At 49.5% G+C, this 26,399-nt stretch overlaps 9 protein-coding genes across 9 annotated transcripts; 6 read left to right on the top strand and 3 right to left on the bottom strand.

Moving 5' to 3' along the window:
- Positions 1 to 787: 787 nt before the first annotated feature.
- On the top strand, positions 788 to 1,985 carry BCR38DRAFT_440536 (putative xanthine phosphoribosyltransferase 1). Its single transcript, XM_040860712.1, has 3 exons — positions 788 to 810; positions 877 to 1,479; positions 1,539 to 1,985. Exons 2-3 carry the CDS (start codon positions 1,093 to 1,095, stop codon positions 1,713 to 1,715), a joined length of 564 nt encoding a protein of 187 aa, XP_040713635.1. The 5' UTR covers positions 788 to 810; positions 877 to 1,092; the 3' UTR covers positions 1,716 to 1,985.
- Positions 1,986 to 3,069: 1,084 nt separating this feature from the next.
- BCR38DRAFT_396540 (choline dehydrogenase) lies at positions 3,070 to 5,659 on the bottom strand. The gene is made up of 5 exons (XM_040857650.1): positions 5,156 to 5,659; positions 4,813 to 5,099; positions 4,634 to 4,760; positions 4,112 to 4,585; positions 3,070 to 4,047 (listed from the first exon to the last, which is right to left on the bottom strand). Exons 1-5 carry the CDS (start codon positions 5,331 to 5,333, stop codon positions 3,245 to 3,247), a joined length of 1,869 nt encoding a protein of 622 aa, XP_040713634.1. The 5' UTR covers positions 5,334 to 5,659; the 3' UTR covers positions 3,070 to 3,244.
- A 1,859-nt stretch (positions 5,660 to 7,518) lies between these two features.
- BCR38DRAFT_525927 (uncharacterized protein) lies at positions 7,519 to 8,910 on the top strand. The gene is made up of 2 exons (XM_040865335.1): positions 7,519 to 8,229; positions 8,302 to 8,910. Exons 1-2 carry the CDS (start codon positions 7,937 to 7,939, stop codon positions 8,486 to 8,488), a joined length of 480 nt encoding a protein of 159 aa, XP_040713633.1. The 5' UTR covers positions 7,519 to 7,936; the 3' UTR covers positions 8,489 to 8,910.
- A 126-nt stretch (positions 8,911 to 9,036) lies between these two features.
- BCR38DRAFT_476275 (uncharacterized protein) lies at positions 9,037 to 10,630 on the bottom strand. The gene is made up of 5 exons (XM_040863030.1): positions 10,391 to 10,630; positions 9,974 to 10,340; positions 9,804 to 9,921; positions 9,682 to 9,743; positions 9,037 to 9,625 (listed from the first exon to the last, which is right to left on the bottom strand). The coding sequence occupies exons 1-5, from the start codon at positions 10,607 to 10,609 to the stop codon at positions 9,264 to 9,266; spliced, it is 1,128 nt and encodes a 375-aa protein (XP_040713632.1). The 5' UTR covers positions 10,610 to 10,630; the 3' UTR covers positions 9,037 to 9,263.
- Positions 10,631 to 13,242: 2,612 nt separating this feature from the next.
- Positions 13,243 to 17,727, top strand: BCR38DRAFT_373468 (uncharacterized protein; the record flags this gene model as incomplete). The annotated part of the gene is made up of 8 exons (XM_040857310.1): positions 13,243 to 13,536; positions 13,577 to 13,769; positions 13,819 to 14,079; positions 14,127 to 14,297; positions 14,346 to 14,370; positions 14,425 to 14,994; positions 15,045 to 16,254; positions 17,410 to 17,727. Coding segments are annotated over exons 1-8 (2,766 nt in total), but the record flags the coding sequence as incomplete, so codon positions are not given.
- BCR38DRAFT_324587 (uncharacterized protein) lies at positions 13,249 to 13,524 on the top strand (the record flags this gene model as incomplete). Its single annotated transcript, XM_040854804.1, has 1 exon — positions 13,249 to 13,524. A coding segment is annotated over one exon (276 nt), but the record flags the coding sequence as incomplete, so codon positions are not given.
- Positions 17,728 to 21,527: 3,800 nt separating the features above from the next.
- On the top strand, positions 21,528 to 22,369 carry BCR38DRAFT_495149 (xylanase; the record flags this gene model as incomplete). The annotated part of the gene is made up of 3 exons (XM_040864733.1): positions 21,528 to 21,563; positions 21,713 to 21,776; positions 21,852 to 22,369. 3 exons carry the CDS (start codon positions 21,528 to 21,530, stop codon positions 22,367 to 22,369), a joined length of 618 nt encoding a protein of 205 aa, XP_040713629.1.
- Positions 22,341 to 24,821, bottom strand: BCR38DRAFT_440523 (GPI transamidase component PIG-T). The gene is made up of 3 exons (XM_040860711.1): positions 24,374 to 24,821; positions 23,917 to 24,317; positions 22,341 to 23,863 (listed from the first exon to the last, which is right to left on the bottom strand). Exons 1-3 carry the CDS (start codon positions 24,724 to 24,726, stop codon positions 22,788 to 22,790), a joined length of 1,830 nt encoding a protein of 609 aa, XP_040713628.1. The 5' UTR covers positions 24,727 to 24,821; the 3' UTR covers positions 22,341 to 22,787.
- A 24-nt stretch (positions 24,822 to 24,845) lies between these two features.
- BCR38DRAFT_36646 (uncharacterized protein) lies at positions 24,846 to 26,116 on the top strand. The gene has a single exon (XM_040857235.1). The coding sequence runs from the start codon at positions 25,142 to 25,144 to the stop codon at positions 25,988 to 25,990; it is 849 nt and encodes a 282-aa protein (XP_040713627.1). The 5' UTR covers positions 24,846 to 25,141; the 3' UTR covers positions 25,991 to 26,116.
- Positions 26,117 to 26,399: the final 283 nt, after the last annotated feature.

Below are 26,399 nucleotides of genomic sequence, written 5' to 3'. Positions count from 1 at the left end.
CCAAAACGCCAGTCAACAAACAAAATACCCACCAGGCCGTCCATGAAAATTTGAAGGAGTTGAGACCAATGATGCGACTCGATCAAATACAGCATGCAGGAGAAGCCCACGGCGTTGCCGCTGCTCCAAGGCCGAAAATTTGTCCAATAAGTCTTGGCTCTCAAGACGAGTAAGTGGGATGTTGTGTCCTGTACGGAGAGCTATCCTCATAACTTGGCACGCCTCGACGCCAACGACACGGCGCGATTTGGCAACGTTCTGGCAAGGCTATTTTAGAGGCCTAAGCGTGGACCGACAATGGACCTGCATAACGGCCGGCTAGTTAGTCGCAACCTCCACATAGAGTTGACACCGAATTTCAGCCTCGAACCGCCGCTTGCAGGATGAAGAGGCCTCGTAGGTTGGGGTGTGGGAATATGCGGAGCACATAGCATCTGCCCCTCCAAGCCTCAGTCAAGTCCCTGAGTACTACTGACCGACAGGCGATCGGCGCTTTCCACCGACCCCAATTCCATTTTTGTCCAATCAGGTCACGCAAAGCAAGCAATTTTTAGCGGTACTTGCCAGATCTGTCACTGTGGGGAAAGGTTCAAGTGGAGCTTCCCATTATTCACTGTTCTCTTGCCGCTAAGATAGCCCAAAATTTTCTACTGCGATCTAGGTAGGAATTCAGCGTGGGCGGGTGCGCATGCAATTTTTCCTTCCTGGGCCTCACTGCCTCACCAAATCCCTTGATAAATTAATCGCACAGCGGCTTGGAAAAATTATTTCCTGTTGGGGAGATCTGTGCTACCGTTCTTTATTCCACCACTATACCGAATTCTCAAAGTCAGACACCAAATTGTCAAGATGGTTGAGAAGGTCTACGTTACGTACAATGATGTGAGTCTGCCCCGCACTGTGGTTTATCGCGTCGCATCGTCGTGGACATCAATGCCCCTCATTTTGGTCGCACTCAACTGTCACAACTACATACTGCACCAAGATATCCTCAGAAACGAAGCTTGCTAACGCGATGGCGCTGATTTACAGGTACACAAGCTCTGCCAAGAGTCAGCGCATCGCATTCTCTCGTCGTTCGACCCCCAGCTCATGATCGCCATCGGTGGTGGCGGCTACGTGCCCGCGCGGATCCTCCGCTCTTTCCTCAAGCAGCCCGGCTCCGCCAATATTCCCATCCAGGCCATTGGCCTCTCTCTTTATGAGACCCTGCCGGACACAAATCCCACGTCAGGCGCCAGCACCCCGGGTGTCGTGGAGAACATGGGCACCAAGGTCACACGGACGCAATGGCTCGACCTCAGCAGTCTGGGCGAGATGGAGAACCTGGTCGGCAAGCGCATCCTAATTGTTGACGAGGTGGATGACACACGCACAACTCTTGAGTATGCTGTTAAGGAGCTGGAGAAGGATGTCGAGGCCGCGAGAGTCAAGTTCGGTTTACAGGGTGAGACGAAGTTCAGCATCTTCGTACTGCACGTAAGTCTGGCGGTCTTGTCTCTGGTAAAGAGGCCAATGTTGACTTTATGTGAAAACAGAACAAGGACAAGAAGAAGAAGGGCACCCTCCCTACCACGCTGCTGTCTAAGAATCAATACTTGGCAGCGAGAACCGTCGGTGATGTTTGGATATGCTATCCCTGGGAGGCGACGGATATTGACGAGCACGACGAATTGGCAAAGAAGCAGACTAACAAGACGGGTGGTGCTTCCTAGCATGTTGGTGCGCCCCAGTGCTTTGCTTCTTGTCCACCTTCTTGAACTCCTCCCCTCGTCAAATCAGGTTGAAAGGGAATAAGGACAGCAAGTAGAGGATAAAGGATAGAGATCACAGTCCTAGAAGGGGGTTTTGCTAATCCAGCTTTGGGATTTGCTAATCAAAAGCTGCAACAAAAGTGTTTGCACTACAGTTCTTTCCCATCGATCACATATGTGCTCACGGGCATGATCTGAGATGGGAGAGATGTCAGACCTTATAACTACCAAAAAATACCTCATTCTACAGCGAGTGGGTCCCTCGTCTTTTGACGGTCAATTTGGTCCAACAAGAGATGCACCATATTCGGAAAACGAATAGAAACAAGAAAAATAAAAAGATTATTAAAACTTCATACACGCTTCTCTAGTCCTCAAGTCAATTATACCTCTGTGTCATATAATGGCATGCGCCTCAGCTAGCTACATAGTCATGAGCGATGAAAGAATTTACTTAATTCGCTGTGAGGACGATTCCAAGGCAGGTTGGGATCAAGAAACCTGCCAACGTCATCCCTGTGGTGGCATCATGCAGCTACAATGCCATGTGCCCCCAGGTACAGAACTTACCAAAATTCAACCTCCACAGCGGTCTGCCTAGACCTTGGCATGTAGGGTACAAAATTGGACGATTAGAAGAGGTTAGATCCCAATGGATAGGAAAGTATCCTGCTGTCAACTGATGCATGTCTTTCTGCTTTCTCCAATCCCCCACCTTCTTTCAACCAGTTCCCCTCGCCCCTTTCTCCGCATAGCAGACGTTGATCCTCACCCAATCAAGATGTATATTTAGTTCAGTAACCTTTCAAAGATCTAAAATGATGGATCGTCCGCGTGTTTTGATGAGCTGTCACATTACGTAGTTAAAGATTCGTCATTTTCTTGGACAAGGCAGATCTTACGTGTTGCAAATTATGCTTCCATTACAACATGTTTGCTGGATGATCTCATACATAAAAGGTCTTGTGGTGGACCTATCACTTGGCTGTTCCGAAGTGGTGCAGCAAGTCCGCCGGCTGTAGTAATGCTCATGGTCCAGTCATTGAAGTATAGAACATCTGATAGACCCGGCGATCTTGCATTTTGGAATGGCGTTGCTTGTAGATTGTCTGTGCGAGGTAGCTTAAGACAAATTACTTGGGTGGTAGTACTGGTATGTGACACATAACTCACCAAACTGAATCAAGTTTACTTCGTTATGTGAACCAAGCCCAGTCGAGGGTCTTAGAGTTGAGAATCGCTCGGTGGCACCTCTGTCTAATTGGTATGTTGCTTCGGATAGTGTCATATAACGAACCAAACATTTGTAAATAGGGGCTACTTTGGCTTTGGTTTCACGACGGGATCTGGTGGCCATCTTGCTACAATTTGCATATATATCTCAGTGCGATGTCTTGCGAGATTATATATGTCGGCATCTAATAGTATATACACGAAAATCGGACCATTTGAGAAAATAATACCTCCTCAGGCTTCAGCTCAAATCCTCCTTATGCCCTGCTGTGAATGATATCACTGGCTTTCTCTGCAACAGCATACATAGTGGCTTGCAAATGGGCTGCCGGGATGATCGGCAGGATACTAGCATCGATGATACTCAGCTTCTTCGTGCCGTAGACCTTGAGCTCCGAGTCAACACAGCCTCCCTTCTCCTTGGGCATCATTGGACAACTGCAGCTAGGGTGAGAGAACGAAGGTATCAACCAACCCGAAGCAATCATGGCTTCAATTACGTCGTCTTCAGTAGTGTATTGGGTGCCGGGCAGGACCTCGACGGGGTTCAGGGGCGCGACAGCATCCGAGGCGAAGAGCTTGCGAGTGAACTGGATAAAGTGGTACATAGAAGACCGATCGAACGGGTTACTGAGAGAGTTGTAGAACACCACCGGCACACCAAGCGGGTTCGACGCATTCAGATGGATTGTCCCCCGGGAAAGGGGCTTCTGCAGTGCACTGGGGGAGCTGCCCGCGCCGCTGATGGGAACCTCGACCACGGCGATGGAGCCCGAGCGCATGTGCGAGACGAGGGAGTCTCGTTGGGCTGTAAAGCCGGCGACGAGCTCGGGGCTCGTGGAGTAGATTTCGGGCAGGTAACCGTCCGATTCTTGAGCTTCGAGGGAGGTGAGCAGGGTCTCGGCCTCGTCGGTTACGGTCGAGAGAGAGGGGAAGGCGATGTAGCTTGCTTGGGCTTTAGTCAGGGGGCCGGTGAGTTCTTCGTGGTAGAGGCGGTAGGCCTCATCCCAGAAGGTGGCGTTGGTGGATAGTTCCGAGGGAGTCGGGAAGGTGTTGTTTACTGGAGGGTTTCGTTAAAGCTAGCTCGTTTCAACGTTAAAAGAGTGATCGGCAGGTTTACTCACGAGTCCACATGGGGAACGCCACGGCGTGGTCCTGGAAGTTGCTTCCAACGGCAGGGAAGTCAAGCTTAGTCTCAACCCCAGCTGCCTCGAGCACTGACTTGGGACCAATGCCACTCAATTGCAGAAGCTGAGGGGTGAATACGGCACCAGCGGCGAGGACGACCTCCTTCTTGGCGTAGAACTTGACCGTCTTGTCGGTGGAGCGATCGAGCACCTTGACACCGCTGGCGATAAGATCAGTGGTATTGGTGTTCTTGGTGTTGGCGAACAGAATTTCAACAGCCTGGTGCATGGAAAGAAGCTTTAGGTTGGCTCGGTGCGAGACGGTATCGTAGTATGCGTACAGCGAGGATGAACGTGTCTTAGACTCGGCGTTGATGGCTGATGGTGACCAGAAGTGGCCAACGGCATTGCCTAAAGCGTGCTCCTTGATGAAGGGTACACCAAGCTCATCGAGGCCGTCGATAAAGTTGTCTTTATCAAGTTAGTAAGTTGGGTTGAGTGAGTGATTGTGAGACTTACACATGTCAGGGTATTGGAAATCGGGGAAGCTGGCCTGTGCCAGTGCCTTGGCACCATATGCGGATGCATCATATGAGTAATTGTAGACAGCTTCAATTTCAGGAGTTGGCACACCGAACTTCGCCGACTGATTTTGTTAGACTTGACAAGATGAGTAACAATAACGATGAACGACATGCCTTCTTGATGTAAGGATGTAGGCCCTTCCAGCCCCATCCAGGGTTACCCAACAGCTCCCACGAGTCGTAATCGGCCTCCGAGGCCAGATCCCACTGCATGCCGTTGACCTGGGAGCCACCACCTGCCACCGCTCCAACACGAACTGCGAAAGTCTGGTTTCCCAGACGCGGCTCCAGCGCCGATGTGATGTTGCGCATGTCTGCCGTGTTGAGGGTGGTGCCGTAGTAAGGGATTTGCGTCACGTTACTACGGTCAATGGGGCCATACTCAAGCACAAGGACAGACACTGTATACATATTAGGACAATTGCTCCCATGAAAAACAGCACAGTCATTGCCTTACCCTTGGGGTTCTCTGACAAGCGAGTGGCAGCCACTAGACCGGTTAATCCTCCACCGACAATCACATAGTCCCATTGGTTTTGTGTCTGGTTGGATTGAGCTCTACGAGGAGCGCATGACACCAGAGTCGAGAAAGAGAGGATAGAGAGGATTGCTCCCCAAGCAAGTGAATGAGCCATATCAAAGCGCTGTGACAAGTGGAATGAATGATTGACTAAAGCACGGTTTGATACGAATACACATGAGTTAAGAGAGTGAGTGTCAACCTCAAAGGCTTGAAGATCATTCAAGAAAATATGGCAACATATTTCCTATGTATGCACTTTTGGGCACGTGGGTCCAGCGTCAGCACGATTTTAGACGCCACTGCCATAATACCAATAGTCGGATGTGCCTAGTAACGAGCCTCGGAAGGGGAGGGATTGGACCGATGGTCTAAACTTGGACCCAGGCTAATGACGGAAATTGGGCGATAAAGGTTACATGGCTCGATGCTGTTTTGCCCCTCTTCATTTGAGGAGCAGATAATCAATTGCACCAGGGTCGTACATGGTGGCCTGCCATTAATCCCGGGCAATGATCGATCTAAACATACGGGTATCTCTGTCCAGGCCCTGTCTCATCAAACAAGCTACCAGCAGCATATCTTCTACCTATTTCTCCGCCATTGGATACGAAAGCGGAATCATTCACTTTTCGAGCGGTGTGTTCGAGCTTTAGTAATGAATATGACTAGTGGAGAGGCAGGCCGTGCTTCATTCCTGTATGATCTTATGTAAACACCCCACGAGACAAACATGGATTCTTCCCAAGGTTGCTGGCACAGGGTATTATCCTGTGGCGCCAGAGGAAGTTCCTGTTACTCAGCTGCGAATTGATTCAAGTCAAGCTCATGAATCTATGTAGGTTGTCTTGTTTATCTAGATAGTCTTCGAGACCAATTGCGACCATCAATTCCCTGGGAGGAGTGTCCTGCAGCATTGTACCTGCTTCCTGCCGGACCGAAGCCAACCCACCGGATTCCGTCGGCATGTTTTGTCGGGGTCGTCGCTGTATCCGTCTCTTTCCAGATTCTTCCTAGCCTTAGGGAAGCCTGAGGGAAGACTAGAATGTCCCTGAGTAGCGGCCGAGTGAGCTACAGGTTCGCATACAGCTTCCCATAGTTCGGCTTTCTGCTGCATATCACGAAATCGCAAACCTGAGTCTTTCTTGAACCCTGGGAGTCGGGCTGCAAGGGGGGTTCGGTACCGAGACCGTCATCGGCGGGCTCACCCAATAACTTGGTTTGAAGTTATTACGACACTTGTGTGCCACTTTTAGAACTTTCCATCACGTAGTCATATGCAATATTGCCGACAGTCACAATAACCGCAGCTTAGAGGACATGCATGCTATAGTGATCTACACTTCCAGAGAGACAAGGCCCAACGTTTAAGAGAGACCCCGCGCAGTGGAATCCAGCGAAGCTTATCCTACATAAGATCAAAATCTATCCTTTCTTCATTCGAAGCCATGCCGCGATTCCGTTGCTTTCCGCATCGCTACACTTGTTGTGCCTTACGTACTCCCGTGATCTTCATTGAGAATTGCCGCACTTGTCTGAAGTAAACAAGCCAATTAGTGAAGTTTGCCTGGAATGCCCTGTTTACGGAAACTGGGCAGGACCTCAGGTAACAGATTCAACAATGTTTTGCTCGAATGTTCCCGTGCCGGATGTCGGACTTTTGAATGCAGGACTCGCCGTGAACCCTTGGTCTCTCCCGGGGGGTTTCGGCGTGCATACTAGGCTGGGCAGATCGGATCCCTGAACGAACCACCACTCCTCCGTCCGAGAGCCGCATGCCAGTTCGTAACGAAGGCACTGTCCGAGAAACAGTGGTCGAGAAGTGCCCCCCAGTATATGTCTTGCGCGTGCGCCAAGGTTGTAGAACAGCCACACCTGCTTCCGGACGCGCGCAGCCACGACTGAACAGACCAGCAGATGGGCATGTATCCGTGAAGCAGCTGGAGTAATATGGATCAACTCCTTCCTGTAGAATAAAAAGTCCCGCCTTCTGGGTCATGCTTTGGTTTTCGAACGTTCGCGGGTACCTCAATCTTGTATTGGCCCACATTGCGCTTCTATTCTTCGGTTGTACCCATACTACTTACCATCTTAGTCTCCTCCTTTCCAAAGATCGTTCTTCTCTCCACCTGGCCAGTTGAACACGGCCTGATGACCAGCTCGTTACTTAACACGCTGATCCTCGCCACTTACAGCAGACTCGACGTCCGCAAAAAGGCCATGTGAAGCAGCCGGCCCACCATATCAGCCATGGCCCCAGCCGACAAGCCGGCAAAGACACTGAATTTCTCGTCACAATCATCATCTTCACATTCTTCAGCGCCGCCTTTGTGTGTACACGGTTATGGAGTTGATTCGTCATCAATATGGGAGCCGACGGGTGGGATGACTACCTAATATGTGGTCCACTGGTATGAAGAAGCTACTCTGACGCTGCTCATTTCAATATTTTGTCGACAGTTCCTTCCAGTCAACAAGCCTCGTCCGGTTGTACGTCACAATATACATGACCTCACACGGCTATGGTGTATCGATATACAAGCTGGAACACCCAGAGGTGGTGCAGGCCCTAAAGTTCTCCAACTTTGCGGTCCTCATCAACGGCTTCGCCATGCGCTTCCTCAAGGTCAGCATTGGGGCATCTGTGCTTGCGATTGGGGCTCGGCAAGGACATGGTGCCAAGTGTATGGGTCTCGATGGCCATATTCGTGCTGTGTAATGGGCGTGGCATTATCGGTAGTGTGTTGGGCTGAAGAACCCTGGAGGCCGTGTAGGATAAGTCTAATAAGGGCGCCTCTTGCCTTCCGTCGATGGTTCATTTCTGGTTGCCGGCAATATCATAACCGACATCTTCTCCATTGGTCCCCTCTTATATCTTTCCAAAGTCAAAGCATCAGTCTACAATCGGTAGGCACTTCGCGGTTTCTTCGTCATTGGTCCATCAGCCACGGCTTGCGCTATCGCCAAGTGCTGGGAGCTGCCGAAGCTCGGCCAGACCACAGATTCAACTTGTGATTACCCCTTTTAAATACCTTTACCATCTTCTTGATCCCCCTGATATTCCAACTAACGTCCACCAACAGACGATGGCGTCCTTACCACCATCTGGGCCCGAGCCGAGCTCAACGCCGGTCTTGTTGCCACCTCAGTCCCCCCACTCAAGTCCCTCTCCGCAAGCCTCCTCAAGGGCATCTTCGGCGCACGGATCAGCCTCTCCTCCTCTGGCACCTGCGGCTACGGCTTAGCGTCGTTCAAGCAATCACACCCTGAACGGCAACGACAACGAAGATGTTGAAAGAAGGGCGGGCAATGGTAATAGTCGCGCGACGTTCGTGGTTGGCCATCCACCCAAGTGGCATGGAACGGGAGATGAGGAGGACTAGTAAGATATATTGGATTCGCACGTGCGGATTATATACTAGACGAATGGGAGCGGGAGTGATATTAGTGAAGAGGTGGGGGCTGAGGGGTGGATTAAGAAGACGGCGGAGTACAATGTGAGTGAGATGCGAGGTCGATGAGGAGAGATGGTGAAGATACCCCTGGGACGAGAGAGGATGATCGTTGTTGGCGAGTGTGGGGGGAATGTGGTACGGATTTGGCCTTTTCACATCTTTGAGCGTCGATTAGAAATACTACAGGCATGGTTGTGATTCCACCAAAGATGAGTTAAAAGTTTCAAAATAACAACGTCGTAATTGATCTTCACGAATTATTACAATGGCATGAGCGATGTTGTTTATTTTGCCGTTAGGACTCATTCTGCCCTATAACACTTCAACATCTAGCTAGCAGTCATATAATACAGAGAAATGAAACCGAAAGATACGAGGTATAGAAAGTTTGACCATTACACTCATTGAGTGCTTGTCCATTCGTCCACTACCGGAGGCGGTGTAGACTATATGAAAACAACCCAATTCAATTCGCTCTATAACTCCAGGCTCTTAGCGCCAATGAACCCAGATCCCCATCTGAATGCGTCTTGATCCCGAACACTCTTTCAGAAATGCATTTTCCAACACGAAATGACCATCCCAATGCTCTACACTGGGCTAATACCACCAGACGAGAACCTCCTCCCCTTAGGAAGTTCCTCTGCCTCGACAATCCTGGACAGTGGTTTGATTTGGTTCCTGCTTCTATTCCGCCTTTTCTTTGATATGGGCTGTAGCTCCAGCCCAGGAGGTTCTGGTTGATCTTCTTCTGTGGATGTTGGCGAAGGAGCCGTAAACTCAGGCCAAAACCCACGCCTCCGGCTCCAGCTGAGTCCAGAACTGAGGGGTAAGAACTCGCGCGTCTTTGGCGTGGTATCTTTGGCGAGCGCTCGCAGGATTGGTATGGAGGCTGCGATGATGGTCACCGCGATTTCTGCCACCGCCAAGATCACCAGCTGGATGGTGTCGGCTACATAGGAAATAAGCATATATTGCTGAGACCTCGAACATGTCGTCAGCACTTACCAATGTCGGGTTTGCCAGTGCCAGGGATGGTAATGGTCTTGATAAGAGACGTTATACCCGCACTAAAATGGTCAGTACTGTCTCCCAAAGCAAAGTTGAGTGTCTTCATGACGGCAACATACAAAACACCCATGCTCATGGCGCAAAGAGCACCTAGTTTCTCTTTCTTGCTCATGTTCAAGTTCCATAGCATCTTCCACGGGAGCAGTGCCAGAACGATATCCATGGCACCAGAAAAGCCTATTGAGATCAGTCATTAATGCTTCACCATGAGCCACGAGAACAGACCTACCTGCCGTGAAGACATTGTAGAATATGATGTTACGGAAAGGGATGCAAGTGCCGTCAACGTTGGGATGCCAGTTTTTCTCCAAGGGCCAACACCGAACCCAAGTGAACAGTGCACTGAAACCCAAAATCACGTTGACGGAGACGATGATGAACCAGATCAGAAACTTGACCCAGCCCGAGGAGATTCGCAGCAAGGTGATGGCAAAAGACGTCTTGCTCCAGGCGGCCCCGACGATCATGAAGAATCCCGCGAAGCTTGACACAAGCAGCATGTTGGGGAAATTTCCTTGTGGGATATCGTACGTGTGTTTCCCAAAGCCAAAATGAACTGCTAGGGCGAGGGAAATGTCTCCAAAGATTAAGACAACCTAGTAGTTTGTTAGTAAGACGTGCGATCTTGTTGTTGTGCCAGACTTGCCCATGATGCTATAAGCACGTAATCGTCAAACCACAGTCCTCTGTGTCTGGCACACTTGCAATATATCCTCACGCCCAGCCATGCAGCGGCCACAGCGGTGAGAGTCCAGATGGTCAAGTGTATTTGCGGTCCATAATCATCATGGGGTAGTAAAGTATTGACGGTGTTAATCACTTGGCCAGAGGTTGGTGTCTGGAGACTGTGAATCGAATTCGACATGGTAATAGATTTTGATGTATACTATAACGGATGACAAAGGTCCCCGCTGGTGTTAGTGCATCACGTTTGTCGGGAGTGTGAGGTGGGTGAGTGAGTGAGACAGATACCAGGCCGCAAGTCTTCGAGGTTGGCCGTAGGTCTTGGCAGTCTCAACCCTATTATAAGGTGCTGTGGAGGCGTTGAAGCCTTCTTAAGCCTATCCATCTTTGCTGTCAACATAAGCGTACCACAGCGATTCTAATGCATTAAGCAGAGGTCATTTTTCAGGGGATAGTCATACAGCAGCGAGAAACACTGCCGATCTCCGAATCACACCTCGGAGAATGCACACAAGGTCGGTAGTTGCAAGTGGCAGGCTCTGAGCTCGCCTTTATGAGGTGGAATGCAATGCTGACACGAGTGGACACTTAATCAGAAACTCTTCTCTTTCTTCAGCCCCTGCTCTACTCTTCTGCGAAAATCTGGGGGAGTGTCAAGACGGCCCATGTAACTCCGAGTTTGCTTGCATTGATTGATCGGGCGACGATCAACCGCAAGCATGGTCCCTGTTTCACATGCACCAAGCTTAAGTGAATCTCATCGCCATTCCTACCCCTTACATTTAAGAGCCAAGACCAAATTGAATAGTTCATTGGCCACAACCTTTCGAGTATACTCGCGTGGCTTCATCGTCGTCTGGTGTGTCCGACCCCGCAATGCGCTGGACGATCAATCGAGTCCAAACCTGGGTTAAGAAGTCTGAGCCCAAACCTGAAGGTCCAACGTGATGTCAGTCGGAGTTAAGTAATCAGTGAGAAAAAGGAAAAGACGCTGGCCCATCTTCGCGGATCATTTTGAGGTTCTGGCTCCCAAAGCGCAAGCTTGAAGAATCCTATCTGGGGTTGGTTGTGCAGACAGGACCGATGTAACGTGCCTGTAACTCCTCATAAATCACATTCGTCTTCAGACGACTAGACCCAAATGGCACGTACGCAGTAAAACCTCAGACGAACCCGAAGGCTCGTACCCACACACTCCATTATGCAAATGCTGTATCACTTGAATACTCCCCTGGAGTCGGACACCACCGGATGCAACAGCTGCAATGTACCTAAGCCGTTTTCAAAATTTGAAGTTTGGCCGGTTGCTACGTGAAATATGCTCGAGGAATTGTCTCAAAATGATCGGCGAGGACCTCGTTGTGCAACTTTCAACACAAGACGATCATTGCTCATCCTTCTCGCTCAATGCATGCTTTGTAGATCCAGTAGAATGCTCCAATTCATGGTGCAAGGAAAATAGAGCCTGAAAGCGCCATACACTGTTGTGGTATTGCTGACGCCCGAAATGCAGGGGCACCTAGGATTTGATCGTGGACCAATTGGAGGTCATTTTGAAACATATTACCGTCACTGATAGCTTCCTAACTACTAGGTGGCTTCATTCCAGAGGAATACTAGACTAAGTCGTGTTAGTGAACTCCCTTGTGATTGCTCATATAAATACTCATAGACTCGAGATGTTCAGCTCCAGTGGTATAGCTAAAAGGCCGAATTGTCTGCTTGCAGGTTGACCTAGTAGATGAAGCCCTAACCTAGACTTCTTGGAAATTCTACTTGCAGCTCACGAAGAAACCTAACTTGCATTCTCATCGTCAGTGCGCTATCAAAACAGAGCATTAGTATGGGCAAGTGCTGTTCTTTGGTCACTTGCGCCATGTAGTAACACATAAACAAACTTGAATTCTGAACCTGCTGGACAGCTTAGAGATTATGTCGGATTTCGAGTACTGGGGGCTGTATTGGTATGATGAACGTGCGTGGGAAATCAAGCCCAAGTTGGCCCCCTAAATACTACAATCCGTGTCTGCCTGCCTCGTACCCCTCCACAACCTGAGGCTACCACAGCGTCCCATAATTCATACGCATTGCACTTAATCGCAAGTTGAGAAAGTCCACACTAGTGTTAGTAAAATGACCGCCCTCTGCAATCAGTAGTCGTATCAGCAGTACGCGCGATAAAGACAGGCATTTTTACGGTACACGAAGTCCTGACATATAGCAGTGCCGAGTCTATTGGCCGGACTAGGTTTTCGATACTATGTTACGAAAGCCCCAAACTCGTTGGGTGGTTAGTAAGTGTGGCATTAGGCACTACGAACGCTAACCGTGACAGGTATTGCGGAGACCCTTGCTAAGTAGCAAAATGCTGAATGGAGGATATTTATTTCAAGGCGTTCAGGTCAGCAAAGAAGCTGATCAAGGAGCCAGGCTGCCACATATCATCACCTTTATAGCCAATCATACTGCCAACTGTTGACCGCGCCACATCTTTCTGATGATTGATAAATAACCGGAGGGGAGAAAGCCAATTACAATATTCTGTGCAGTCAAACGCACTAACCATAGGCCAAATTATTTGGGGAAGGTAGATCGGAAACCATTTGCAGAAAGCAACACTGTCGCTGAAAGCCGTTTCACGTCGTACAAGGCAGACTAAGTGTAGCTGGGCTGTATCAACCCCGCTCTTAAATATTGGGCTATTTCCCTCGTCAATAAATCGCATTCTTCAAGTTCTTCAAGTTCTGATTCACAACAACCCATCGCATTATGGAGGCAAGATCATCATCGGCGTTGGTGCAGCACACACTGGATCAATCGCTGCAGGGAGCCATCAAGGAGTTTCAAGCCATCCTCACAGATAAACAACGACGTGAATTACGCAAAACGACAGCCATTCCTGACGCTGACAGCATCCTTATCTTCACTGCCCAACTCGACTCCACAAACAGGAATCGAAAAGGTCCAAGTATCGCCAGCAGACTCCACTCAGTCTTGCAATCTGTCCGGGACTTTTGCAGTGTTATTGATACGTTTGTATCAACGCACCCAGAGATCGCTGCTCTTATCTGGGGCAGCGTAAAGCTAACGATGCAGGCAAGTTTCTGTGTTAAAACTAATTTTTAAGGAATATACTCAACTACCGCAGGTTATTGTGAACTATGCATCGTATTACGAGGCAATCTCTGATCTGTTTATGAAGCTTGGCAAACTCTACCCACTCTTCGCCGAATATCAGATATTGTATCCTGCTTCAGCAAGACTACAACAAGCTTTAGTCAATTTCCACACATCTATTATTTCTTGCTGTAAACACGTGGTAGAGGCAATTCGACGTCCATGTACGAAGATACTCTATTCCTCGCTAGGATTAGGCCTAACCAAAATAAGGGCAGAACCAAGTTATTCAGGCTTTCTGGAAATCCTTCGAACAAGAGTTCAGGCCTGATAAGGACAACATACAAAGATGTAGTGACGATGTCAAAACCGCGATAGATCTCGCTAAAGCACAAGCTGATTTGCAAGATCAGCAGCTTCAAGCCCAAGAACGAAAAGAAGCTCTGAAAACCAGGAGGACGCTGAAAAATTTCATATCACGTCATGACAGCCAACTCGATCAATTGCGGCTACAGAGTACCGAGAGGCAAATGCGTAGGTATTTCCGGCGTAAAGTAGGACAATTACTGATTGCAAAATAGGGATACGGAGACAGAGCCTTCTTGATGGGCTTTCTTCTTATAACCATCAGAGACCGCTAGAGCAAAGTCGTCGGAAGCGGTATAGTGATACCACAGATTGGATTTTCCAAACAACAGAATTTCGACGATGGTTTTATGGAAGGAGTCCTTTTCTCTGGTGCTCAGGCAAGAGTTAGTTGGTCATGTGATTCATCCTGTCTGAATGCTAACAGCTGGCAGTTGGGTCCGGCAAGACTATTGCCACGTTAGTATTATCAGATCTTGAAACCGGTAGGACATGAATAACAAGGAGTTACAGTGCAAGTATGATTGATTATATCTTACTTGACAAGGGACGTTCAGACAGTCTGGTTTCTTTCTTCTTTGTACAATCTGATTACCAGGAGTCATTGAGTGCTGGAACCATCATGAGGTCTATTTTGCGACAAAGACTGGACCCAACACATTTGTCCACTGATGTAGAAAGTAGGCTCCAAAACCTCAGCTCATCTAGTACACTGGATGAGATCATTGAATTGCTCCGGGAGATAACACTTGCACCGAAACCCTTTTACGTTATAATCGATGGTTTCGATGAGTGCGATAAGCCAGATCGCCACGAACTCTTGAGGGCACTATCCTCTCTTGCTTCCCAAGGATTGAACACGAAGCTGTTTATATCCAGTCGGGATAGCCTCTCGGAAGAGATCCGGAAAAGCTTTCCTTCACTCGAGCACCTTTCTATAAGCGGTTTGGCAGCCCATGAGGGTATTACAGCTTACATCAACGGCATTGTTGAAGAGAAGACACAAAACATTGATCTTAGAGTTGGTGATCCGGGTCTTGTCGAAGAGATAAAGCAGGCACTAATTCAAGGCGCTGACGGCATGTAAGCGCTTAACTCCCAGCTATTTCTCAGTTCACTTACTTATTTTCAAGGTTCCTTTGGGTTACGTTTCAGATCGATGAAATCTGTCTACAGCATTGCGATGAGGATATCCGCAATGCTCTCCACAATCTTCCAAAGGACTTAGCTGAGACGTTTTGTCGAGCGCTCCGACGTATCATACATCGTGGCCATGCGCAGGCAGCTCAGAAGGTTTTTCCATGGATCGCGGCTTCAAAGCGACCGTTGTCTCTTAGCGAACTTCGCGAGGCGATCTCTGTAGAGATCGGTCAGCCATACTCAAGACCAGACCGTCTCTATAACGACATGCAGAATATCGTTTCATGGTGCGAGAACCTTGTACAGATCGACGAAGAGTATGAACTCGTTCAATTTGCACATCACACAATCAGACAATTCTTTCTCAAAGAATCTGCCGATTCCCACCTAGCAAAATTTCATTTCGATAGTAAGGATACAAATCATCACATCGGCGAGATATGTGTGACTTACCTCAACTTCAACGACTTCAAAACGACCCTTACTAGGCAGCCTAAAGCAACTTTCCTAGGCAATCCTGCAGATATAGCCCAAGTAGCCTTAGGATCACGATCAAAACTGGCCTCCAAAATTCTTTCAAGGCGACGTTCGAAAGCAACTGGGAAAAACATTGATATCGCGTCTGTTAGCATGTTCAACAGGAAAGATTCGATTACAGCCGCCAACGAGAGGCTTCAGGTTGAACACCCGTTCCTGAAGTATGCGGCAATCCACTGGATCTCACACACATGCGATTTTCAACAAAAGGAATCTAAGTCTTGGAACTTGTGGAAACGAATAATCATCGACGTTAATAACCTGGCAATCAAACCGTGGGGGGAAGCCGATTCATTCGATGCCAACAACCCCATTCTGTTGGAATGGGCCTATAACGCTCGTCATTGTGCATTAATGCGCCTGGTCAATACCTCCGACGGGCTCTCCGCAAGTAGAAGATTGCAAATGATACAAAAGTCAGCAAAGGATCCCAACATTCCAGTCCTAAATATTCTTCTCGAGAATCAAAGCTGTGGCAGAGAAATTGACCACTTACTACGAGCAGCTGCAGGACGTGGCTATCTAGAGGTTATCAAGAGGCTACTTACTGCTAGAGCCGACGTCAATGCTAAGGCGGCTGGTAGGGATGGTCTGACTGCACTACAAGCAGCTGCAAAAGGTGGTCATCTAGAAGTCGTCGAGAGGCTGCTTACTGCTGGAGCCCACGTTAATGCTAAGGCTGCTGAATACGGAGGCCGGACTGCACTTCAAGCAGCTGCAGAAGGCGGCCATCTAGAAGTCGTCGAGACGCTGCTTGCTGCTAGAGCCGACTTCAATGCTAGTACGGCTAAATATAGAGGCCGGACTGCACTTCAAGCAGCTGCAGAAGGTGGCCATCTAGAAGTTGTCGAGAGGCTGCTTACTGCTAGAGCAGACATTAATTCCGAGGCGGCTCGTGAGAATGGCCGGACTGCACTTCAAGCTGCTGCAGGAGGTGGCCATCTAGAAGTCGTCGACAGGCTGCTTACTGCTAGAGCAGACATTAATTCCGAGGCGGCTCGTGAGAATGGCCGGACTGCGCTTCAAGCAGCTGCAGAAGGTGGCCATCTAGAAGTCGTCGAGAGGCTGCTTACTGCTAGAGCAGAAGTTAATGCTAAGGCGGCTCGTGAGAATGGCCGGACTGCGCTTCAAGCAGCTGCAGAAGGTGGCCATCTAGAAGTCGTCGAGAGGCTGCTTACTGCTAGAGCAGAAGTTAATGCTAAGGCGGCTCGTGAGAATGGCCGGACTGCGCTTCAAGCAGCTGCAGAAGGTGGCCATCTAGAAGTCGTCGACAGGCTGCTTACTGCTAGAGCAGACATTAATACTAAGGCTGCTGAATACGGAGGACGGACTGCACTTCAAGCAGCTGCAGAAGGTGGCCATCTAGAAGTCGTCGAGAGGCTGCTTACTGCTAGAGCAGAAGTTAATGCTAAGGCGGCTCGTGAGAATGGCCGGACTGCACTTCAAGCCGCTGCAGAAGGTGGCTATCTAGAAGTCGTCAAGAGGCTGCTTACTACTAGAGCCGACGTTAATGCTAACGCTGCTGAATATGGAGGACGGACTGCACTTCAAGCCGCTGCAGAAGGTGGCTATCTAGAAGTCGTCAAGAGGCTGCTTACTACTAGAGCCGACGTTAATGCTAACGCTGCTGAATATGGAGGACGGACTGCACTTCAAGCAGCTGCAGGAGGTGGCCATCTAGAAGTCGTCGAAAGGCTGCTTACTGCTAGAGCAGACATTAATTCCGAGGCGGCTCTTGAGAATGGCCGGACTGCACTTCAAGCAGCTGCAGAAGGTGGCCATCTAGAAGTCGTCGAGAGGCTGCTTACTGCTGGAGCCCACGTTAATGCTAGTATGGCTAAATATAAAGGCTGGACTGCACTTCAAGCAGCTGCAGAAGGTGGCCATCTAGAAGTCGTCGACAGGCTGCTTACTGCTAGAGCAGACGTTAATGCTAAGGCGGCTCGTGAGAATGGCCGGACTGCACTTCAAGCTGCTGCAGGAGGTGGCCATCTAGAAGTCGTCGACAGGCTGCTTACTGCTAGAGCAGACATTAATTCCGAGGCGGCTCGTGAGAATGGCCGGACTGCACTTCAAGCAGCTGCAGAAGGTGGCCATCTAGAAGTCGTCGAGAAGTTGCTTACTGCTGGAGCCCACGTTAATGCTAAGGCTGCTGAATACGGAGGCCGGACTGCACTTCAAGCAGCTGTAGAAGGTGGCCATCTAGAAGTCGTCGAGAAGTTGCTTACTGCTGGAGCCCACGTTAATGCTAAGGCTGCTGAATACGGAGGCTGGACTGCACTTCAAGCAGCTGCAGAAGGTGGCCATCTAGGAGTCGTCGACAGGCTGCTTACTCCTAGAGCAGACGTTCATTCCGAGGCGGCTCGTGAGAATGGCCGGACTGCACTTCAAGCCGCTGCAGAAGGTGGCCATCTAGACGTCAAAAGGTTGCTTGCTGTTAGAGCCGATGTTAATGCTAAGGGGGTTGGTGTGGATGGCTGGACTGCACTTCAAGCCGCTGTAGGACGTGGCGATATCTAGAGACCTGAGCAAAAAGGAGCACAGCAATTGTTGTAGGACTAGAAAGGTGTGTTTTGCTATTCTGAAGTTTCTGAAGCCGGGAGCAGTGCTTACTGCAAGCCTCGGGCTAATTTCCTAAGTAGTGCTTGATTGTAGACGCATTATCAGGGCTAGTCATGAACTCATTACACGGTGACGTCTATATCTATGGATGTAATAGTACGCATCTGGTCGGTCAAGATGTGTGAGTATGTACAGACTATGGACACCAATATTGTCGCAGAGAGCATGGAGGCGAAATAACACATATCGTTCAGTTGCATATTCAAACTTGTGTCGAAGGATAGGATCAGTGACTGTTGTTAAGGCCTGTGACCGCTCCCGGGGAACGCCTCCCAATTGCTTAGCTATGCTTCGATTCTCCACGTAGATTGCGAGTAGAGCAACTGTCGGACCTTCAAGGCTACTCCGTCAAGACTGCTAAGTCAAAGGAGAAAAGTAAAGCCGCAAACTGTACAAGGTATGGGTCAATATGACCTCTACCCATTGAACCACACAAGTCCTGGCTGTGGGGCAGGCATCAGTCATTTCTACCTATATAAGGCCCCTATGGCCGCCCTTCACTTCTCTCAGGACTCTCCAGAGATCATGACACTTTCAATACAAGACCATTTGCCCACAATCCAATAGCAACACCAGCTCAACCACCTGACCCAAAACTAACATTAAAAGTGGTGGATCAGCGGCTGGATCTCATTGGCCACAAGCCAAAAAAGTGGCTGTGCTTCGTCACCATAAAACACACCCCGGGGGGACACTGTGGAATCGAGAAACGGACAGTTACAACAGAAGATTTGTTCCCGAAGCTCTAACCGTGGCTAACATGGGAATTTTATCCCTGAATGTCTAACAAATATGTCGTTGTAAGGCGTTGCTATCCGTTTGACTACGTATCTTGAAAGTAGGCCCGAAGAAATATCAATCGGTTATGAATCTTCCAGGTCCCGACTCTGTTGAAAACATCCGGCTGGACTTGGGCGTGCTGTGTCTTATTTATAGAACGATGATTCCGTAAGGGACGCTCTTTCTCCGCCATCATTCAAGCTTCACTTATAGGCCGAGTAATTGGTCAAAATTATGGCAGAGTAGGCCCTTGTAACCCTATATGTCAGCAGGTGCATAGAATACAGCGCATAATTGGTTGATGAAAACGCGTAGTTCAGAGCTCACATTCTTTTGCATCAGTTCAGATTGGTTTAAAGACATCCGTTTTTTGTCTGCAACGCCCCCTGAATTCGTCTGCTGTTAAAACAATACCACCATATTTTGCACACCACATTTTGCGAGAGCTTATTACACCAACACGCTGAGCTCTGCGGTGGCCAATGGCAGCATCTGCGGATGACAAAGTTCCTAGTGGCCAATTTGACAAAAACCATGCGTATAGCGATGACGGGCAGTGTATGCTCGTAGGTTTAAGGTGGAGATGATGAAGACGGACAGCAAGATGCCCAGCAAGATCATCTGTCCGAGATGGTAACAAAAAGATGAACCAAGAGCCTTCTCACTCTGATCAGATCAACAAAAGTACCTCAGCAGGTACGAACAATCGACTGAGCCTCATCAGGCTTGAACAGAATATGATCTTTTGAGGTCCTAGGACAGAATCACTTCAAAGTGGAGAGATGTAAGTAACTAAATAATCAACAGTTGAAGAGGCTAGTTTTGGTTCAGCGAAAAGTAACTTTGTCGCCATTCCCGAGCAGATGTGGGAGGTTAGAACCATCAACCCCCCATGCAGCTGTAGAGTCGATGAACCTCGTAACCAGCCGCCTTCGGGTAATATCAATAATCCAGAATGGCGTCCGGAGTTACGGCATGCATACCAGTGATCCAGAAGAGGAGCCATCTCATGGTATCATGGGACCATTGCCAACACGACTGGTGAATGCCGGTCTTGATCTGGGGTATACAGCATTCTACGACTTGGCAAGCAACCTATTCCTTGTGGCAGAGGAAAAAAAGAACAATGGCCACAATACCAACGCACCAATACCATAGCGGTTTTCCAATGCCTTAGACGCGAGATCAACACTGACTGAATTAAAAGGGCCCGAATTTAGAGTGAAGCATTTGTGAAGACTACCGCTGAATCGACCTAGAGGAAGTGAACTTCGGGTATTAGAGGACAGCGTAATAATGAGGGGTGACAAATATAAGCAGCACAGAGTAAGTGTGAGGATTGAGTCCTGGGCATTTAAATCCAGGTGCCTTTCACATGATGTTGTAGAAGCGTCGCTGGGGCAAGCGGAGTACTTGATGAAGTGCAAAGCAAATCATCTAGATAATGCAATAAGCATACGACATGATAAGATATGACATAAATTCCGGCACTATGGAGTGTGACAGTTTTAATTATCACCCCTATGGTTCTCAAGTTGAACCAGAGTTGATGCAAGGCAATGATGTTATGGAGATGACATGACCCTAATACGCAGCCAATGTCAAAATAACACAATAGAAGACCAATGACTTTTTTACATGAACTTGAAAGTTATATATGATATAGATCTTGACCTCAAGATGAGGTAGTACTGGCCATCAACCTCACCGAATACCATCACATTGCGTCCTAGCATTGTGAGTACTGCAATATTCGAAAAGGGGTTAAATACACCGCTTGATAGACTTAAGCACCAGTTATGTGAATATAGACTTCATGTGCCATTTCATGATATCCATCTTGTTATTGTAGACGAATAACGCTAGTTTCATTTCCAAGGGTAAATAGGCAAACATGCCCGCGCATAGGGTCTGTCCTCGAGTGACATCTCAATAGCGCCTCGATGGCCCACGATTCATCTTTGTGTCGCATCTCATTGAAGGACACTGTATGACGAGGCCTCAATATCCAGTACGGTAGTAGAGGAGCCTGGGCAGATGGAATTACCATTTCGAGCGCTCGGCGAATGTGGAGCCTCGTTTTGGATAATCGGCGCAAGGACAAAACTCAACGTATCGTATATACGACCAGGTGGTAAGCTGAAGCCAAATTAACCGGCGGCAAAATTCAGGGGGCCACTATGATCTCCATGCTATAGTTCTCCAACTGCATTTTAATTTTGAGACTTGGTCACTACCGACGGATATGTACCCCACAACCCGCGGCAGTTTAGCAATACGCGATGCTAATGGTCATATTCATTGAAACGTCCCTGTCTGGGGATCAGGAAGATCAATATTTATAAATGGAGGTCATTGGCCGGATGATCAAAGTTACAAGTATAGACACGGGCGGATAAATCGAACACGCAAGGTGAAACTTTCCTTGTCTGTATAAATAGAAGAAACGCCCTCACCCTGATCAGCTTGCTTGATACAAACCAGAAACGAAACGGAAAAGACTCAGTATCTATCAGGATAGTTCCAAAAATACCACAATGCTGTCCAAAATTATTCTCCCGATTCTCTGCGCCGTCAGTGGCGTCGTCACCTCACCTGTCAATCTGACCTCGCCCCTCGAACTCCTCCCTCGCGGAACCCCCGCCGGTACAGGTATCCATGCCCAATCTATTACATCTCAGTTCCCGCCGCCTTGGCTACAGATAATGCTCCCACATCCTAGATCAAGACTAACAGAGAGTCTCGAGGTACCAACAATGGATTCTTCTACTCGTTCTGGACCGATGGTACGTTTTGTCCTTCTTCCCGTGTTCTAAAATTTCCCCTCTACCACAACTAACACCTTCCTTTCCCCACCCTAGGCCAAGGCTCGGTAAACTACAACAACGGCGCCGCCGGCTCCTACGACGTGACCTGGTCCAACGTAGGCAACTTCGTTGCGGGCAAAGGGTGGAATCCCGGTGGCGCCAAAACCGTCGTCTACAACGGGACCTGGAATGCCGCCAACGTGAACTCGTACGTGTCTTTGTACGGGTGGACCAAGAACCCCTTGATCGAGTACTACATCGTGGAGTCGTACGGGTCGTACAACCCATCGAGCGGGACGTCGAAAAAGGGCAGCGTCACGAGCGACGGTGGCACCTACGACATCTACCAGACGACACGGACTAACCAGCCCAGCATCGTCGGCACGGCAACTTTCCAGCAGTACTGGGCTGTGCGCACGCAGAAGCGCATTGGGGGCACGGTTACGACGCAGAATTTCTTTGATGCTTGGGCGAAGACGGGTATGACCTTGGGAAGTCATGATTATATGATCTTGGCAACCGAGGGATATCAGAGTAGTGGTAGTGCGACTATCAATGTTGGGAGTGCTTAGGTGCTTGAGAGACGTGGAATAGGGGTTAAATGGTGACTGGGTTATGGGACAAAACGTTTGAGTCTGCAAGCCCGGCCTCAATGCAGTTCTGTGTATGTGTTAATCGGGAACTTTATGACTTAGTTGCATATGCACTTGGGATTTCCGTTTCCCGTGACGCAAACTAAACTACCTCAGTTGACTTGCCGATTGAATGACTTTTAAAGTGATTGGCCACCGAACTACCTGACTGAGCGAAGTGTGGTCAAGAGATAAAGTCCCACTTCGTTCTAAAAGAGGGTGCCGCGTCTGATTCTCCAGTCAGGAATGTCGCACGAGAAATACGCAAACCATATGGAGGCTCTCTCCCCCCCAGCGTCCCGTATCACCCGAAGCTTTCGTATTATATCTGTAGTTGAAGTCAATCGTCCAATGTAAGCTATTCCGTTTTGCCTTCCGCTTTCTCTTTCCTGTTCGCCCGCTTTAACTTCCCGGCGACTTTGCTCAGCACTGCCACAATCTTCCGCCTCAGCACCATCAAAGTAACCTCAGGACCCTCGTCCTGTCCAACAAACCTCCGGACAAGAATATTATATAAACCACCAAATGCTAGCGCAATAGCCGTACTGGTGAAGATAATTACGTTGTATGGCATGCTGAAATCAGGAGTCGGCAGGTTCAGTAGCAGGCCACTTGTCCGCAAATTGCTGAAAGCGCGCGTGCTCTTGGTCTGGTCAGCATGTAATATGGTAATAACAGCAGCTGCGACGTCAAATCCTCTGTTCGCGTCGGGCGGGTACTCGGTGTACCGCAAAATGGTTTTCTCAAAATCGTAAGTAAGGAAGACAGTACTCTGTGGCGGAATGCGCATGCGGAGCTCCAGTTGAGTACCACGCTGTCGGTCCAGGAAGGGGCGGTAGTAGATTTCTTCGACCACATCCTCATCTTTCCGCAGGTGTCCGCTTTCGCCTGACAAGACACGTGCTTGCAGTGTGTGCAAATAAATGCGCATGAACCACGGGAGGCTCTCCATGTAGACAAACTCGACCTCCTGGTCAGGACTTGGGTTCGTCAGGATCGTCTGTACGCCGCCCCTTTCTTGACCGTGGCCAGTAAAGCTGCGTTCTGCATACAAAAGCGGCGTATCTGGCTCAAGGTACTCGTCGGTATCGGACTTGGCGTTCTCGCCTACGTGTTGCATGCTTGGCAGTACAATCTGGAAGTCTTCATTCTCAGGAATGATGTAGCAACGCTGCGGGAAGTTTGGGTCCTTCAACTCCTTCACCCCGGCCGAAGTGAACACATCCCTGCTGTGCGGGGCCTGGATGCAGACTGGGGCGATGTTGGGATCCGTCAGCGGGCACGTGCCGTGCATGGACTTCCCGAAGATTTGTTGTAGTGACCACTCTTGGCCGGCTACGAAGCCAATTGGATAACAAGTGTGTTCATCATGGTAAGGCTTGCTGCTGTTGCACTTCAGTTCGTGGCCCGGAACTGGACGGGGAATGGGATTGCCTGCTCATTGTTAGCATCGTGGTGTGAGAAAAATAGAGGGAGCATTATTGTACCCCTTGGCCGCTTGGACCGCTCGATATCGAGTACCATATCAATCGTCTGTTGGATCTCCAATATGCACTCCTCTCCAGCAGGGCAAACCGGGCGGATATCAATAGCCATGCTCTGCCATGAAGCATCAAACAGCTTGTGGCCGTCTAGGAGACTCGATATTCCAGCTTTCCCCTTGCACGGCAGAAGCTTCAGGAAAGGCGTCAAATTCTCTGTACAGACAACCTCCCGCGGCAGAACCCCGTGCAGCAGATGCATGTTTGCCATGGTGATGTTCAGGTGGTCTCCCTCAGGTCGGAAGGACATAACAGGTCGTATGGTTCGGGTGCCATCAATGAAGTTGAGCGATGCGCAGAAGAGGCCCGACAGCGCATTGGTCAAGGTGAGCCACTTGTGATCCGCCCTGTATGTGCAGTTAGCAGTTTGCCTTCGTCTGGCTTTCGTCTTGGGTAACCATACTCCTCGTCTGTTTCGGCTTCCAACCACGCCCAGAGCTCTACGCCCGTCCCGCCCTCTTTCGTACCATCCCATGGCCTTGCACCCCAGCTGGCCGCGTCCCATCTGCCCAAGCTAAACCTCAAGTGAAGCTCTCTCGTGCCGGCATATTGCAAAATCTGACCCAGCGATCGTGGGAAGTATCGAAAGTTGTGGTTCTCGAACTGGGCCAAGCTGGTATTGGATCGGAAGTTGAAGCTGGCGAGGAGCGCCGACTGGGGTAATGGTTTAAGGACAAGTTGCTCGTGGTAATCCGAGGCTAAGATTTGAGCTGCCAATAGGCAAATGGGTATCACAAGGGAAGAAAATAACTGCATCTTGACCGTATGTGGTCCATTGGGACCAGACGAATTGCTCTCGTAAAAGACCGTGGTTTATAAAGATCAACGGAGTCGTCGGTTGGAAGGCGACGTGGAATTTCGTCGGAGCAGCAATAGCGAGCTTCAGCGCCCTACGCCGCATTGACAGGCGACCCCTGTACCAATGACATACGCTAATTGGCCCCCGCAAAATTGAACTTCCAAATTGAATGCAGCCTCGTCCTAATCTTCCGACCTTTGAAGCTCGGTCGGCAAGAAGACGTTTGCGACAATCACCTTCGGTACTTTGCACTTGAGCATATCAACATTCAGAGTCTTCAAACTACCTCCCCATCAACCGAACTCCACATCTCTAGTCAACACCAACCTACATCATCGCTGAACATAACATTACCACACACCACACACCACCATGGCAGCCGAGCAAAGAAAGCTGCTCGAGCAGCTCATGGGCAACCCCATCTCCTCGCGCAGCTCCCAACTCTCCCTGACCGACCCCAAGGTGTGCCGCTCTTTCCTCGCCGGCACCTGCCCGCATGACCTCTTCACCAACACCAAGCAAGACCTCGGTCCCTGCCCCAAAGTGCACGCCGAAGGCTTGAAAGCCGAATACGAATCTCTCCCCGAGCCGGCACGCCAAAAGTACGGCTTCGAATACGACTATATGCGGGACCTCCAAAAGTACATCGACGAGTGCAACCGACGCATCGATGCAGCGCAGAGGCGCCTCGAGAAGACGCCCGACGAAATCCGACAGACTAACGTGCTGCTCAAGCAAATCGCCGAGCTCGGCGCGAGCGTGGATTGTGGGCTCGAGGAGATCCGGGTGCTGGGGGAGATGGGCGAGGTCAGTCGTGCGTATGACGAGTTCTTTAAGTGTCGGCAGGCGGCGCAGACGAAGCTCGAACGCGAGAGGGAGCTCAAGGCGTTGTCGGATACTTCGGGGCCGAGCGGGCATCAGAAGTTGCAGGTTTGCGATGTGTGTGGTGCGTATTTGTCGAGGTTGGATAATGATCGGAGATTGGCGGATCACTTTTATGGAAAAATGCATTTGGGATATGCGCAGATGCGGAAGACGTATGATGCTTTCCCCAAGGAGATGAAGGGCCGACAGAGACAGGGTATGGGCATGGATGACGGCATGGGAGGTCGTGATGATAGCTACGGTGGCGATGGAAGCTGGAAGGGTGGTCCGAGAGGGCCTAGGAGAGGTGGCTTCGGTGGTGGTGGACGTGGACGGGGTTTCAGAGGAGGCTGGTGAGAGGCTCTATGACAGATTGAAGACGAAGCTCTCGATACTTCACGCCTGCGATCGGCATTTTCTTCAAGAGATCACGCGCTGGACAGACGTCGACATTTGCGCCTGGCTCTACAATCCAGTAAGTCGCTGAATCGCTGAGCTGTCGGAGATGCTGACCATGCTTCAGTGTCCGCATATGCTGCTGAGTGGCCTATGGCATGTAACCTGTGTATTTTATTAATTCATTGCATCGGCTGGAGTTTGGAGTTCCAATGAACTCGCGGGTAGACAACGAAGGACTAATTCGACACTATTGTGTCGTATCACTTGTCAATCAATTAGTTTCACTTCAATGTCAGACTTTGGGATCAGCAATCGTCTTGTTTATAGACCAGAGACCCACATGCTGCTTCCAGACAGCAGCTATATG

Source organism: Pseudomassariella vexata (assembly GCF_002105095.1).
Source record: "Pseudomassariella vexata strain CBS 129021 chromosome Unknown BCR38scaffold_10, whole genome shotgun sequence".
Taxonomy (NCBI): Eukaryota; Fungi; Ascomycota; class Sordariomycetes; order Amphisphaeriales; family Pseudomassariaceae; genus Pseudomassariella; species Pseudomassariella vexata.
The sequence above is the reverse complement of the archived record's forward strand: the minus strand, read 5'-3'. Positions and strand labels throughout refer to the sequence as shown.